The sequence below is a fragment of the Varanus komodoensis genome, unplaced genomic scaffold (assembly GCF_004798865.1).
Source record: "Varanus komodoensis strain SLA01 unplaced genomic scaffold, ASM479886v1 scaffold9, whole genome shotgun sequence".
NCBI classification, from domain to species: domain Eukaryota; kingdom Metazoa; phylum Chordata; class Lepidosauria; order Squamata; family Varanidae; genus Varanus; species Varanus komodoensis.
The window spans coordinates 5,896,256-5,909,462 of NW_025336598.1; the positions used below are offsets into that span (position 1 = coordinate 5,896,256).

Here is a 13,207-nt window from a genome sequence, read left to right on the forward strand (position 1 = left end):
GAACAACAGTTACAGGTAAGCAATCTGCCTTTCTTTTAAAGAAAATTAATTGGACTTGTGCAAATGCACACTTCGACACTTGTTTGTTTGAAATGTTAGGCTACCGTATGGCCAGCCCATCTGATTTCAAAGTGTTGGAGGAATCCCTCATAATTATTAACCCAGTTAAGCTGCAAAGAGCCCTGAATTTTGAGTTTTTCTGTTGAAATTTGAGCTATCAAGTGGTTTTGGTTTATCCAGTGATCCATGCTCATGAAAAGGGAGGCCACTAGATCACCTTCTTTGCTGCAAGATCCTCAAGGTTTATATATTACTTAGTTTTTGGACCTGACTCCTATCAGAGTCTCCTTTCTTTCTTCCCTTCTGTAACGTTCTATGTGCTTGGGAGGATGAAAAAAGGTGAGCCAGTGCAAGCTGGGAAAGAATTTGGGTGGCTTCTTTTGCTTCTTTTGTCCTGCAGGAATGAGAAACATTCAGCTGGTGCTTGTTGGAATTCCTGCAGATGGTGGCTGAATGCTCAGTGTTTAGTGCACTGCTCCTCAGGGGAGCCCAGTGTTACATGTGATTGGTGGCCAGAAATAACAATAGGATTACTATCATTGCCTCTCCTTTGAGCCCCTGCCATATCTTGGTCCTATGGAAGGAGCCCATGCCTAAATTGGCTGAATAGGAAACCTCCAGGGGTCAGATTTGAGTCCACAGGCCTTTAGTATGCATTGGTGTGTGGTGGATCCTATATGCCACCGTAAACACTGCATCATACCAAGCAGGAATTAGAACTCCACACAACCTGTGTAAACTTTCTAGCTTCCTAGTTACTTCTTTTACCAAGGCTCTAATAGCTGTCACATGCTGATAATGTCATAGGAATATGATAAGACCTTTAGGAAAGTCCTGGTGAGGACTTCAGCTCAGCAATAGGTGGTTTTGATGAGCCTGGAAGGTAATTCGAATTTAATTGGAATGGCCTGAGGGCAGGACACGTTCCAATTGAGCAAAGCTCAGGGAACCAAGTTTCAACATGGATGCCTAGAAGTACTTCCTGATAGTTAGGACCCCTAGGGTATGGAATGGGCTTCCATGGGAGGTGGTTGAAGCTCCATCCATGAGAGTGTTTAAGGATAGGCTGGACATGCGCATTGTAGGCATGTCATGAGTGGAGCCAGCTGGGTGCTGAGGGTCAGACTAGATGGCCTGGGTGACCCCTTCTGACTTGTTCTGTTTCTATGTTTCTAAAATGGTTCCATTTTAGTAGAACATCTTCTGGAGGAGAATTCTCAATATTGCTTATCTTTCGTTCTGAAATTGGTAGGCTTATTTTAGAAGCTTACTAAAAACCATATTTAAAATCCTGTTTCGGATACTTTGTTATAGGACTTTTTACACTACTTAGATTTTGTTAATTCTGTATGATTATTCAGATGAAGAAGTGTGGCTAAAAGTGTGAGCATGTTTACGTTATATAATTAAAGGAATTCTATTTATTGTCACCTTTTTATTTAGTACTGGTACCAGATAAAGATGTAAGAGTCAGTGTGAAAGCTTTAGCAGTAAGCTGTGTAGGAGCAGCCATTTCACTCTATCCTGAAGCATTCTTCAGCAAACTGTATAAAATGCCTTTTGAAGCCACCGAAGAAAGCGGTATGTATGTTTGTATTGCTTTGTTACCTTTATGTGAAAAATTAGTTATTTTTTATTTCTTAGTGCTTCAGAAATTACCAGACACTTATCTGCAATGAAGCAATAAGGTATCCCCAGATTTAAAGGTAGCATAGAGCTTTCATTGTTGTTTGCCATCAACTGGTACCTGAAAAGCTTATGCTCTTCCCAGGTATCCAGAAAGAGATGTATGATTGTGATTCCAGTCTGACTGTTACTCAGAATGAATATATTTATAGCTTCTTTTACTTTCCTGCTACATGTAGTGAAAAATAGAATACTCTAACCTTGTTGCAGTAGCAGCAGATTACATTCTTGTGTCTAAATAACTGAGCAGTGTAGCCATTCTCAGAAATGGTATATAATGCTTATTTCCCATTCCAGATATAGGTTGGAACAGTATTCCATAAATGTTTGATCTTGCACTAAATTCAGTGGAATCGCAAAATTATAAACAATTGAATTGGTTCCAGGTTTACTTAGAATAGATTTACTGATTTGGTTTTAGTTTGGTTATGACTAACTTAAATCTCTGGTTTCAGTGGGTCTTCTCTAAGTGTAACAAAATGTTAATTAATGAGGCTGCATTTTACAATAAAAACATAATGCATGTTTGAAATACTTAACATGTGCTTATGTCTCTGCTTTACTGATTTCATGGGCTATTATTAGTTTATCTGATATGAAGTAGTTTGTTTTCAGCCTTCCTTTAACAGAAGGTTTATGTTTAATTTTCAGTGGCACTATGGAAAATAACAAGAAGTAGAATGCCTATAATCAAGTTGCATTTCTCATATGCTGTTAATTTATTGTTCTAGATGAGCAGTATATAAATGATATTACGAATTATACCGATCATGGAGATCCCCAGATTAGAGGAGCAACTGCCATTTTGTGTGGAACAATTGTTTATTCCATTCTCAGTAAATCTCGCTTTGATGTGGAAAATTGGCTAGCCACCATAAGAGCTTCAACAGGTAACAGTGGGGAAAAATTGTGAGAATCTGAGTTTTTTGTCATAGTATTTTCAGTTTCATTGTACTCATTTCCCTTTTTTCCAGGAAACAGTTTTTCACTGGTAGACTGTATACCTTTGTTACAAAGAACTCTGAAAGATGAGTCTTCAGTTACATGCAAACTGGCGTGTACAGCTGTGCGGGTAAGCAGAAACATCTGTAAATATAAAATTTTGACAAGTGGAACTGATATTTATAGCTCTATTACAGAGACAGGAGTCTATAAGCATAACCTTCAGATAACCAGTGATGACTATACATATTTTGACTTGTAGGATTCAGTCTTTTTTGTATGCTTTCCATCATTTGCATGAAAGTAGTAGGTAAAGCAATCTGAGCTTGACTGGGAACAGGTATAGTGTTACACAGTATCCAAGACTTATTGTTGTAAGCCGCCCCGAGGCTTTGGCGAATGGGGCAGCATAAAAATGTTTTAATAAAATAAAAAAATAAAAATAAGGCGAATGCTCCAATTCCAGACTTCAGCTAATTTTGAAAAGTAGCTTTTGGTAGATGTTTGTTCTAGTAGAGTTTCTGCTCTACCTTCCCCTACTGTAATAAATGTTCTTATTTGTGGTCTCTGTGCATCACACTTATTGTCTCTGCACCTGCACAGACCTTGTTGTGGGGAAGTTTTCCAAGCTAGACTTGTTCTGGCTGGAACCCCTCCCCTTCTGCAGTTTTCTTCCGACCATCATTGCATGTGTCAGGACTTTCTTGTCTTCCTGTTTTGCCTTTTCGACTCATTTTTCTCCTGTGTTTCTAGGCTTTTTGCTTAATCTTTCTACTTGTACTCTGTTTTTACCCAAACTTAACCTAAAAACTCTTCTTAAAAATCCCTTCTGTTATCTGCTTCTCTCATACCCCAATGTTTCATTCCTCTGTTTTTCCTCTCCTTCCTTTCCTGATGTCATTCAAAGTGCCTTTTTGGAAGTGTGTTAACTGTGGGAGTCATCACCACCCTGGAGATGGGCACTCTTTATGTCTCTTCTGCCTTGGAGAGAGGCATCTCATGGAGATCTGTCTGCATTGTTAGACCTTTTCCAGGCTGCTGATTCAGCTTTAACAGCACCATCTACCTCCTAGGCCAGTGATGGCAAATGTATGGCACGCGTGCCGCAGTGGGCACACAGAGTCCTCTCTGTTGGCACATGAGCCAAGTCACCCCAGCATTGCCCCAGCAGCCATGCACATATTTGGAAAGACTAATGGTGCCAGGTGATAACGTCACTCAGTAGCCGCGACTTGCGGCTTGCAAGAGGTGGCATCGAACAGGTGGCCAGAGGCTGGTACAATGGCTGCAGCGGGTGCGCCAGGAAGGGAGCGGGTGAGCAGCGAGCGGACATGCTGAGCACTGGCAGTGGCACCCTCCTCCTGCCTCCTCCTCCTCCTCCTCCTCCCAGCCTGCAGCATGTGAGCGGCTGCCCAAGCCGCCCTCCTAGCACAGTGGCGGGGCCCTGCCAACTTGGTAGCTGCAGGTGCAGCCAGGCAGCCATGCACCTGCTTGCCCACATGCCTGCTCCTGGGCCAGGCTCCTGTGCCAGTGGCCGTGGAGCAGGGGGGAGTTGTGTGAAGGGAGTGAGCAATGGGGTCAAGGTGGTAGTGCAGCAGCAGCAGCTGGAGCGAGGAAGAGGAGAGAGAGGGTGCCTGGGATCAATATGGCACTTCCTGGGGAGGGAGGCCAAAACGAGGAAAAGTGGAGGCTGGAACTGCTGCGAAGTGAGAGGAGTGGGCACGTGGTGGGGAACCCCCTCCCCACCTGACCCCCATGGGGGTGCCTCAAGGAAGGTCCCAACAGAAGCATGGAAGGAATCAGCAATAGCATCTCCTCACCTTTAGTTTAGGTCTCTTCCCCCCCCCCACCAACAATTCTGCCCCTCTGGTAAATTTTCCAGCACTGCCAAAGCTCCTGCGGCATTCCCGGTGGCTGGTTTGGGGGCAAGCAGGGAGGGAGGTGCACACCCAGGCACAAGCAAGCCAGGCATCCCCTGACTTGGGGGCGCTGAATGTGAACATGGCTCCTTCTCTCCCTTATTGTGTATTTCTTTTAAGACAAAGGATGTTAATGTATGAGTTGTTTTTTTTCCTAACTAAAACCTCAGTATTCAGGTTTTATTGCAGTGTTGGCGCTTTGTGATGAATAAGTGGGTTCTGGGTTGCAGTTTGGGCACTCAGTCTTTAAAAGGTTCGCCACCACTGTCCTAGGCTATGCCTGCACCTAGTTCACTATCCCGTGAATGTAGGGGCTCCTTCAGCTGTTCTGTCTGCTCTGTCTACTCCCAGATACTTGGATGACCCTTCAGGGTTTGAAAGGTGGCTAAGAAGGCTGAAAAGATGGCATACTTGAGGAAGGCCAAACAACTTGGGGAAGGCCAAGAGGGCCAAGGAAGTGAGACTGGTCACCAAGGCTAGGTGGTGCTGGATGGACTCCCAGCTTGTGTCTGCCTTGGAACTGACCATACAAAACGTCATTGTACAGACAACGAGGCACTAATCCATCTTGCCTTGGTGTCAGAGGGGGAAATCCGAGACACTCTTCCTTCTTGCAACCCTCCATTGGGCATAGTTCAAGGGTGCCAGCAGCACCATCTCCAGAGCTGCTTAGTACCAACAACCACAGGAAATGCTCCTACTCTCCAATTTTCGACCGGAAAAGATGGTTGGTTTCACTGGTTTTGCAGCCTTGAACCAGTGTATTATCCCAATGTCTTCAGCGGTCAAGGGCATTTCATCAAGCCACCATCATATCCTCTGTCTCCACCCCAGTTAATTTCTTTGTCCGCAGAGTTTTGTTGGTCCCCAGAGCCACCTCACCAGTCCAGCACTTCTGCACCTCTTAGCCCAATCTGTCCTCTCCAACAGACATCCAATATTATGTACCTGATGAGGACACCACACAATCAGTCCATCCCAGCTCTTCCTCTCTGTATCTGGCTGTAAATGCTGAGGATCCCGCCTCACCATTGGCAGACACGAGCAGTTTCACATAGCAGATCCAGTGATGGATGTGTTATTAGCAGTGGATTAGTAGTGTGATGCAGCTGCAGACAGAAGAGATATTGGACCTGGTCTTCCATGCCATTTGGGCTGAAAAATGCTGTACTTGCGGGAGAAACTGGGATGTCTCTGGGATTTACCTGCCTGAACAGCAGTTAGACTTTGCCAGGGTGTTCCACGGGAAGGCAGTAAGCCTCTTTAGGATACAGATTAGCACCACCAGGTACCAGGCAGACTGGAACCAAGGCAATGATCACTGTGGTAATGTGGAGGAAGCCTGCTTGGCTACACATATCCAGCGTACTGCAAGAAGCCTGATCCCATTTTAAACTTCTGTGCTTTGATGGGAATGGACAGATGAGCGTATGGACACAATTTAGAAGGCATGCAGCAGCAAAAAGATGGGTTTTTTCTAGTATCCCACCACCAGACCACCTAAGTGGTTTGGACAGTGACCTTCCTTCCCTTGGTCTCATATGGACAGGCCATAGCACCAACCACTGCCACCTTCTCATAGGCCTAAAGACAGTGCCTGCTGGTTTCACCAAGGACAAAAGCACCCTGATAGGGATGGGGCAAAAGGCAATGACCTTGTCCCAGGCTGGCCCCTTAACTTCCTATTTCTTTCATTTGAAGGACTGTCACTCTTGCCGTTTATCTACTTGGCAGGCAATAAACTTGAACATTTTGGTGCTATCATCCAGAGGGGTTACAGAATTGAGTTTGATGTCCTCCTTCTGTGCAGCATTCCCTTCTGCAGCACTACTGGAAGAGATTCACTTTCTTCTATGAAAGAGAACAATTGAGCAGATCACCACTTGGTCTCCTCACCATGGGTTCTTCTCATGATTCTTAATGGTATTGAAGCAGGATGGGGGGCTTTAGCCAGTCCTGGGTCTGAGGAGCCTTAATTATTTTATCTTGCTTAAAAAATTCTGGATGGTCACCCTGCAAGGCATGCTTCCCCTGCTCCAAAGAGGGGACTGACTTTCATCTATTGAATTCAAGGATACCTATTTTCACATTCTGCAGGTCTTTGAGGTCTCTCTGCATCACACACAGGGGTTTGTGCGACTACACAAAGCCTAAACCAGAAAAAACTTCAATAGCTGAGCATACCAGATTGCGTGAGAGCCCCCCTCCCCTTCTAGTGCCCATGGTTATAGGGGAGAGGTTTCTGTCCACCCACCCCCATTCCTTTACAACCACCATCACATAGACTGGGAATCTCTGCGCTGTCTCCACTTCTACTGCTAAGTACCTCCCTCCACCTCTCCTCTCCCCTCCCCCTCTCCCCTCCCTCTCCCTCTCCCTGCCTCAAACTTCTCTAGTGCCCTTTTCACTCTGTCGGCTATCAGCCATCCTTTTTCACTCTTTTCCTTCTAAAAACCAAAACCATGTAATTCTACCCATCTTTCTTATCATAGTCTTTGAGTTTCCCACCATCTAACCTTTCTTCCCTGTTCTCCTGCTGCTCACCCATCTGCGCAATGACATTGGTGGCCTTTTATAACTGAGCCTCTTTACAAGGCCAGACTACCACTCAGCAGTGGCCTTTCTCCATGTCTCCTCTGCCTCAGCAAGGAGCACGTTGTGGAAGCATTCAGGAAATAACCCACTGTCAGTGAGGAGATCAGCTAAATGCCAAATTGTGGAAGGCGCTCCACTGCACCACCCAAGAAGATGGCCACCAGATGGCCTAAGAAAAAGCACTGCATGAACCTCTGCCTGCCGAGTTGCTGGGCCCCTGGCCTCCAGCAGTTGCCCATCAACTCTGAATCAGGCATGAACAGCTCACCATACAGACAGGAGAGGCACCATGGTGATTGCCTGACCACTGTCCATCTCCTAGGCCCAGAGAGGATGCCTGACACGTGGGTAGCTGCCATTGCTTTCCATTTTGTGCCCATGCACACTGACATCACTGAGAGGTATGAAATCGAAATGACTTCCAACCCTGTTGTTGGCACCTGGGTCCAGCTGCAGGGGACCCCAAGAACTCTTCAGCCCTCCCCTCATTGATTGGGACCATGTTGCTGCCTGGTCCCCAGCTTCCAGCTACCCTATTAGTCTGAGTATTAGAACCACTTGGATGAACTGGCAACATCACCCCCTGACACTGTGAGGGCTGACCTCAAGACAGCCCTGATGCTAGTGGGTTCAAGGAGGATGTAGATGCTGGCAGATATCTGGGCCACCCCAACACACATTGACATGGAGATTCCGTAAATGCCAATTGATGCCCGAGTGAAACACATCAACACTGGGCTGCAGATGCCAAAGACCACTGATGATGGGACAATGTTGTGACCTGTCGACACAGGGGCGACATTTACATTGACCATTGCTGGGGCACTGCGCAATGCTAAGAGCCCAGTGTGGTCAGCTACTGTTCCAAGTTGGGGAAACAACAGATTGAAGTTGCTGGAAATAATGTGGACTGCGACAGAAAGGTCATGATGCTGGCAATGGCTATTCATTGCCACTCCTGGCTGCACTCAGCAGGGCTCCTTCAGGGGACTCACATACACATTGAGGACCTCCCATTTGATGGGGAAGGTCTCTTCAATGCACAAACTGAAAAGTGCATGGGTTCAATCCAAAAAGCATGCTGCACTGCCAGGAGGATGGGTTTCAGCCACCAGCCCAAGCAGCATAAGTAGCCAGGGGCCCCACCTGCCTCCACACCATTGGAACTGCGCAAGGCATGGACTTCTTGTTTAGCCAATGCTGCAGATAAGTTGCACAACTAATGCAGCAATAATGAGGGGCCCAACTCTTGTCCTGATCCCTTATTTTGCATCCAAAATATAGGTGGTATGGTTTTTTTAACATTGCCATCATACTGCACTTGTATGCAATGCACTGCAAATGTAACCTCACCACAGATGTAGCAGAAGTTATCTGCATTGCTTACACAGTTTTGAGGCATCTTGGCTTCAGAGGGAAAATTTCATGCAACTGTTCCTTGGAAATGTTAGGCAATGATACTTTCACAAGCCACCAGACGTAACTATATGATGCGTAGATCTGACCAAGACAAATGTACCTTGCAATAAAAGAACAATAAATTACAGTTAGGTAATAATCTTTAGTCCCAAAGTGAAGATAAATTTATATACTTCCATGTCGTACCATTTTCATTGTTCTACTGTACTTTATCAAGAAGTTACAAGGCATCATGATGATCAGACATCTCCCTCCCTTGTAGGCTAATACACTTGCCAAAATATGTAAGATTTAGCACATTTTATCTCGGAGGTCAATAATTTCCCAAAATTTGTAGACCAGTGTTAATACAAGCCAGCATGGATTTATCAAAAATAAATCCTGTCAGACTAATTTAATCTCATTTTTTGACTGGGTAAGCTTCCAAATGGACAAAGGGAACATTGTGGACATAATCTACCTAGACTTTAACAAAGCTTTTGACATAGTGCCACATGACATTCTGATCAGCAAATTAGCTAAAACTGGACTAGATGGAAAAAGCATCAAGTGGATCCAAAATTGGCTGCCTCATTGGACACAAAGAGCGCTCATAAATGACACTTCAAATTGGAAGGAGGTAACTATGAGGTGCCACAGGGTTCAGTCCTTGACCCAGTGCTCTTCAACATTTTTCTTAATAATTTGGATGAGGAAGTACAAGGAAAGATAATCAAATTTTCAGATGATACAAAACTGGGTGGAATAGCAGACACCTAGAAAACAGAATGAAGATCCAGGGTGTTCTTGACAAACTTGAACACTGGGCTAAAAGCAACAGAATGAGATTCAGTAAGGACAAACCCCAAGTCCTCCAGCTAGGAAAAAGAAAACAAATGCATCAATGCAAGATGGGGAATATGTGGCTCAACAGAACTGAACAAGAAAAAGATCTTGGCATAATTGTAGACAATAGGCTAAACATGAGCCAACCATGCGATGTGGCCGCCAAAAGGGCAAATGCAATTTTGGGATGCATTAATAGAAGTATTCCAAATAATGAGAAGTAGTAGTTCCTCTGCACTTCTCACTAGTCAGACCTCCCCTGGAATACTGTGTCCATTTCTGGATACCAAGATTTAAGAAAGCTGCAGGAAAATTAGAAAGGGTCCAGTGTAAGTCAAAAAATGATCCAGGGTTTGGAAACAGTGCCCTATGAGGAGAGACTGAGAGAACTGGGCATGTTCAACCTTGAGAAGAGTAGAAGGGAGGACATGATATCCCTGTATAAGTACCTCAAATGTTCTTACAAAGAGGAAGGTCAGAATCTTTTCTTGCTGATGCCAAAGTATAGGACATGGAATAATCAGTTCAAGTTGTGACAACTCAGATTTAGGCTGAACATAAGGAAAAGCTTCCTCACTGTCAGAGCAATACAACAGTGGAACCTGCTGCCTAGAATGGTAATGGGCTCTCCCGCACTAGAGACATTCAAAAAGAAATTTGACAGCCATCTGAGTTGAATGGTGTAACGTGGTGTCCTGCAACAGCAGGAGGTTGGACTCGATGGTCTTCATGTCCCCTTCCAGCTCTACTATTCTTTGATTCTATGATCAGCCAGCTTTGCCCCAGGATGTGGGGCACTAGGCAGCGCGGTAGTATGTCACCTACATCTCTACCCTCAGCTGCTGGGAGATTACGTTGTTTCCAAGGTAACTGAGGTACTAGGCAGGAGCCACTCCTTTAGATATCCAGGAACTGGAAGAGGCAGAGAGTTCCTGCCCACTCCATGACACTAAGCTATAGAAGTTTCTTTCCAGTCTAGGTTTCCACTGGCTCAGAAGCCCATATGTGTGAATGCACAGATGGCCACCTGCCTTTCTTTGCTGACACCAAAGGATTTGATCCCAAGACCTGCACCACTGAATGGCTTCTTTTGTACTTGGTCACACTGATTCAGTTCAGATTAAAGACTACTTGAGTTTACCTAGTGGCCATTTCCTCCTTCTACCATCTTCTATTATGGAAGATTGCATTCCTTGTGGCAGTTATTTTATTGAAAAATTTTAAGTTTTATTTAACCGGTATTTTAAAAACTAGTATTAATGTAACAGTCGCGTTTCATTGTTTTTACTGCTTGGATTGTTTTAATTTATGTGATTTTATTGATTGTTTTATTGTATTGATTGTGAGCCATCCCGAGATGCCTTGAATGGGGGACTGCATACAAAAGTTCTAAATGAATGAATTAATGAATAAAAATTACATCTGTGTGACACTCCAGCAACCTGTGTGTGTAATGGATATACCCACCATAGCTTGTCTTTCATTGGGATAACGTGGTGTTGTGTCCAGATCATTCCTTACTCCCAAAGGTTATCCTTTCATTTCATTTCATCCAGGACATTGTTCTGCCAGTTTATTTTTTCTTCCATCCCTGTCCAGCATAGTAGCACCTACTCTTCATATCCTGCATAAGGCACTGGCATTCTACTGCTGTAGGACAGAATCTGGGATGGTGTGCACAATTTGATTGGCCTATGAATTGTCAGGGTCGCAACTCACAGTGCAACCAAAGTAGTAGTAGGTAGTGACTTCGACAGTGACTTGGCTCAGGTAGTAGTCACTTCGACAGCATTTCATGCAGGCATCCTTCTACCCTTCCTGTGCAAGCTGGCAACTTGGCTCACACATCCAAGCATTGGCAATCATTACTGCCACTTTGTTCACACCAGGGCCAATTGTGCATTTGGGAGAGCAGTTCTGTCATCCATACTCCAATGATGACACCAATCCCACATTCTGGAATGCGTAAACTTACTAGTTGCCTTAATGTGTGAAGAGCATCTCCCAATGGCTTTACTAAACAGGATATAGGGAAGAATAGCATGCTATCAGAGCCAGTGTGGTGTAGTGATTAAGAGTATGGTGCTAGGACTCGAAGGATCCCCGTTCTAGTTTCTACTTTGGGCCAATCACAGACTCAGCCCATGCTACTTCACCACGTTGTTGTTGTGAGGATAAGATTGAGAAGAGGATAATTACATAAGCTACACCGAGTTCAGTGAAAGGAAAAAAAAGGCAGGATATAAGCAGAAGGAATCAATGAAGTATTTGCCTTTTTCTAAGCATATGTTGAGTCTCATCCTTCAACTAGATTTGCTTTAGTGCAGTGGTGCTTGGGGTGGAGGTGGTTTTAATGCAGTGTATTGTGCAAACAGTTTAAACTTGAATTATGTTTTATTGTATTTATTGTAATTGGCATATTATCCAAATCAAATATAATCTGCAAATACTAAGGAAATAAGAGTTTATAGTATACAGTACATCTTTTATTAAGTACTAAATTCTATTGTTTATATTGTTTAAAGCAATCAAGTTTTTCTTCTCTTTTTAGCATTGCATCATGAGTTTGTGCAGTAGCAGCTATAGTGCCTTAGGTTTAAAATTAATGATTGACCTCCTTACACTGAGGAATAGTTCCTACTGGCTAGTTAGGACTGAGCTGTTGGAAACTCTTGCTGAGATAGATTTTCGGTAAGTCCTGTTGTTTTAACATTTCATTCTTTGGATTAAACACATTTTTCTTTTACAAATACATTATTATTTGCAGTACACTTGTTACACTTTGCTCAGCTTTTAGCAAGGTTTTATAATACAATTTTTATCCCTCTTTCTATTAAGGCTAATTAATTTTTTGGAAGGAAGAGCCAACAACTTACACAGAGGTGCTCACCATTATACTGGAGTAAGTAATGGTGCTATTCAACTTTTCACTTCAGTGGTAGTTAAGAGTTAAGTTTACTTGCAGTAGTTATGTATCAATGAAAATCTTTGAAGATAGAATTAGAACTTCAGCCTTGTTGATGTATACTACGAGTATGTACTATCATGTTCAGTTTAATATACTAATAATTTTCTTGGGCAATTTGGAAGATGTATTTATAACCTTCTTTATAGTTGCATTATGGTTGCATTAAATAATAAGGGGAGTTGATCAGCTATTTTGATTACCTATTTCCATAGCTGTTAAAACTACAGGACCGTGTGCTCAATCATGTTGTCATCTCTCTCCTGGGAGATGAAGACCCCAGAGTGAGGCACATTGCTGCGGCTGCTTTAATAAGGTAAAGTTTATATCATTAGTTTTACAAAACGTGATAAATATGTGAAAGTCTGCAAAAATATGAAACCCTGTATCCCCTGATTCAAAAATGCTCCTTGGAAAAGAAGAGGTGGGGTGGGAACCATTTCATTCCAGGCCTTGACGTCTCTACTTGCCAGAGTAGAAGGTGTCAGTATATGAAAATGTAAGACTGTTTTTTGAATTTTCAGTTTACAACTAATATGTCTGCAGTGCTTCTGTTGTAAACAGAGACTTGGAAAGGCTGTGGTGAGGACAGGATCTTGATCCTTCAATAAAGATTAGAGCTCTTAACAATTGCATATAACCTCATTGTTGACAGATCCTTATGGCCATTTTAAATGCAATGTGAAGATGTTCCATCAATTAAATTATCTGTTAAGGGCTGCATCCTCTTTGGTGTAATCTGTCAGGAGCCTCATGTCAGCAGTGGGTAAGACTAAAGCCAGTCATGAGAAGTAGA

At 43.5% G+C, this 13,207-nt stretch overlaps 1 protein-coding gene across 8 annotated transcripts in view; it reads left to right on the plus strand.

Moving 5' to 3' along the window:
- The window catches only part of HTT (huntingtin), a 454,323-nt gene that overhangs the window by 122,432 nt on the left and 318,684 nt on the right, over positions 1 to 13,207 (plus strand). For all 8 annotated transcript variants that reach the window (XR_006413521.1, XM_044417924.1, XM_044417925.1 and 5 more), the window contains 6 exons: positions 1,504 to 1,641; positions 2,478 to 2,636; positions 2,721 to 2,818; positions 11,998 to 12,137; positions 12,285 to 12,348; positions 12,627 to 12,727. Coding sequence is in view for 7 of the 8 variants with exons in the window: in XM_044417924.1 (XP_044273859.1) it covers positions 1,504 to 1,641; positions 2,478 to 2,636; positions 2,721 to 2,818; positions 11,998 to 12,137; positions 12,285 to 12,348; positions 12,627 to 12,727 (700 nt within the window). In the remaining variant the exon portion in view is untranslated. The remainder of the gene's footprint in view (positions 1 to 1,503; positions 1,642 to 2,477; positions 2,637 to 2,720; positions 2,819 to 11,997; positions 12,138 to 12,284; positions 12,349 to 12,626; positions 12,728 to 13,207) is intronic.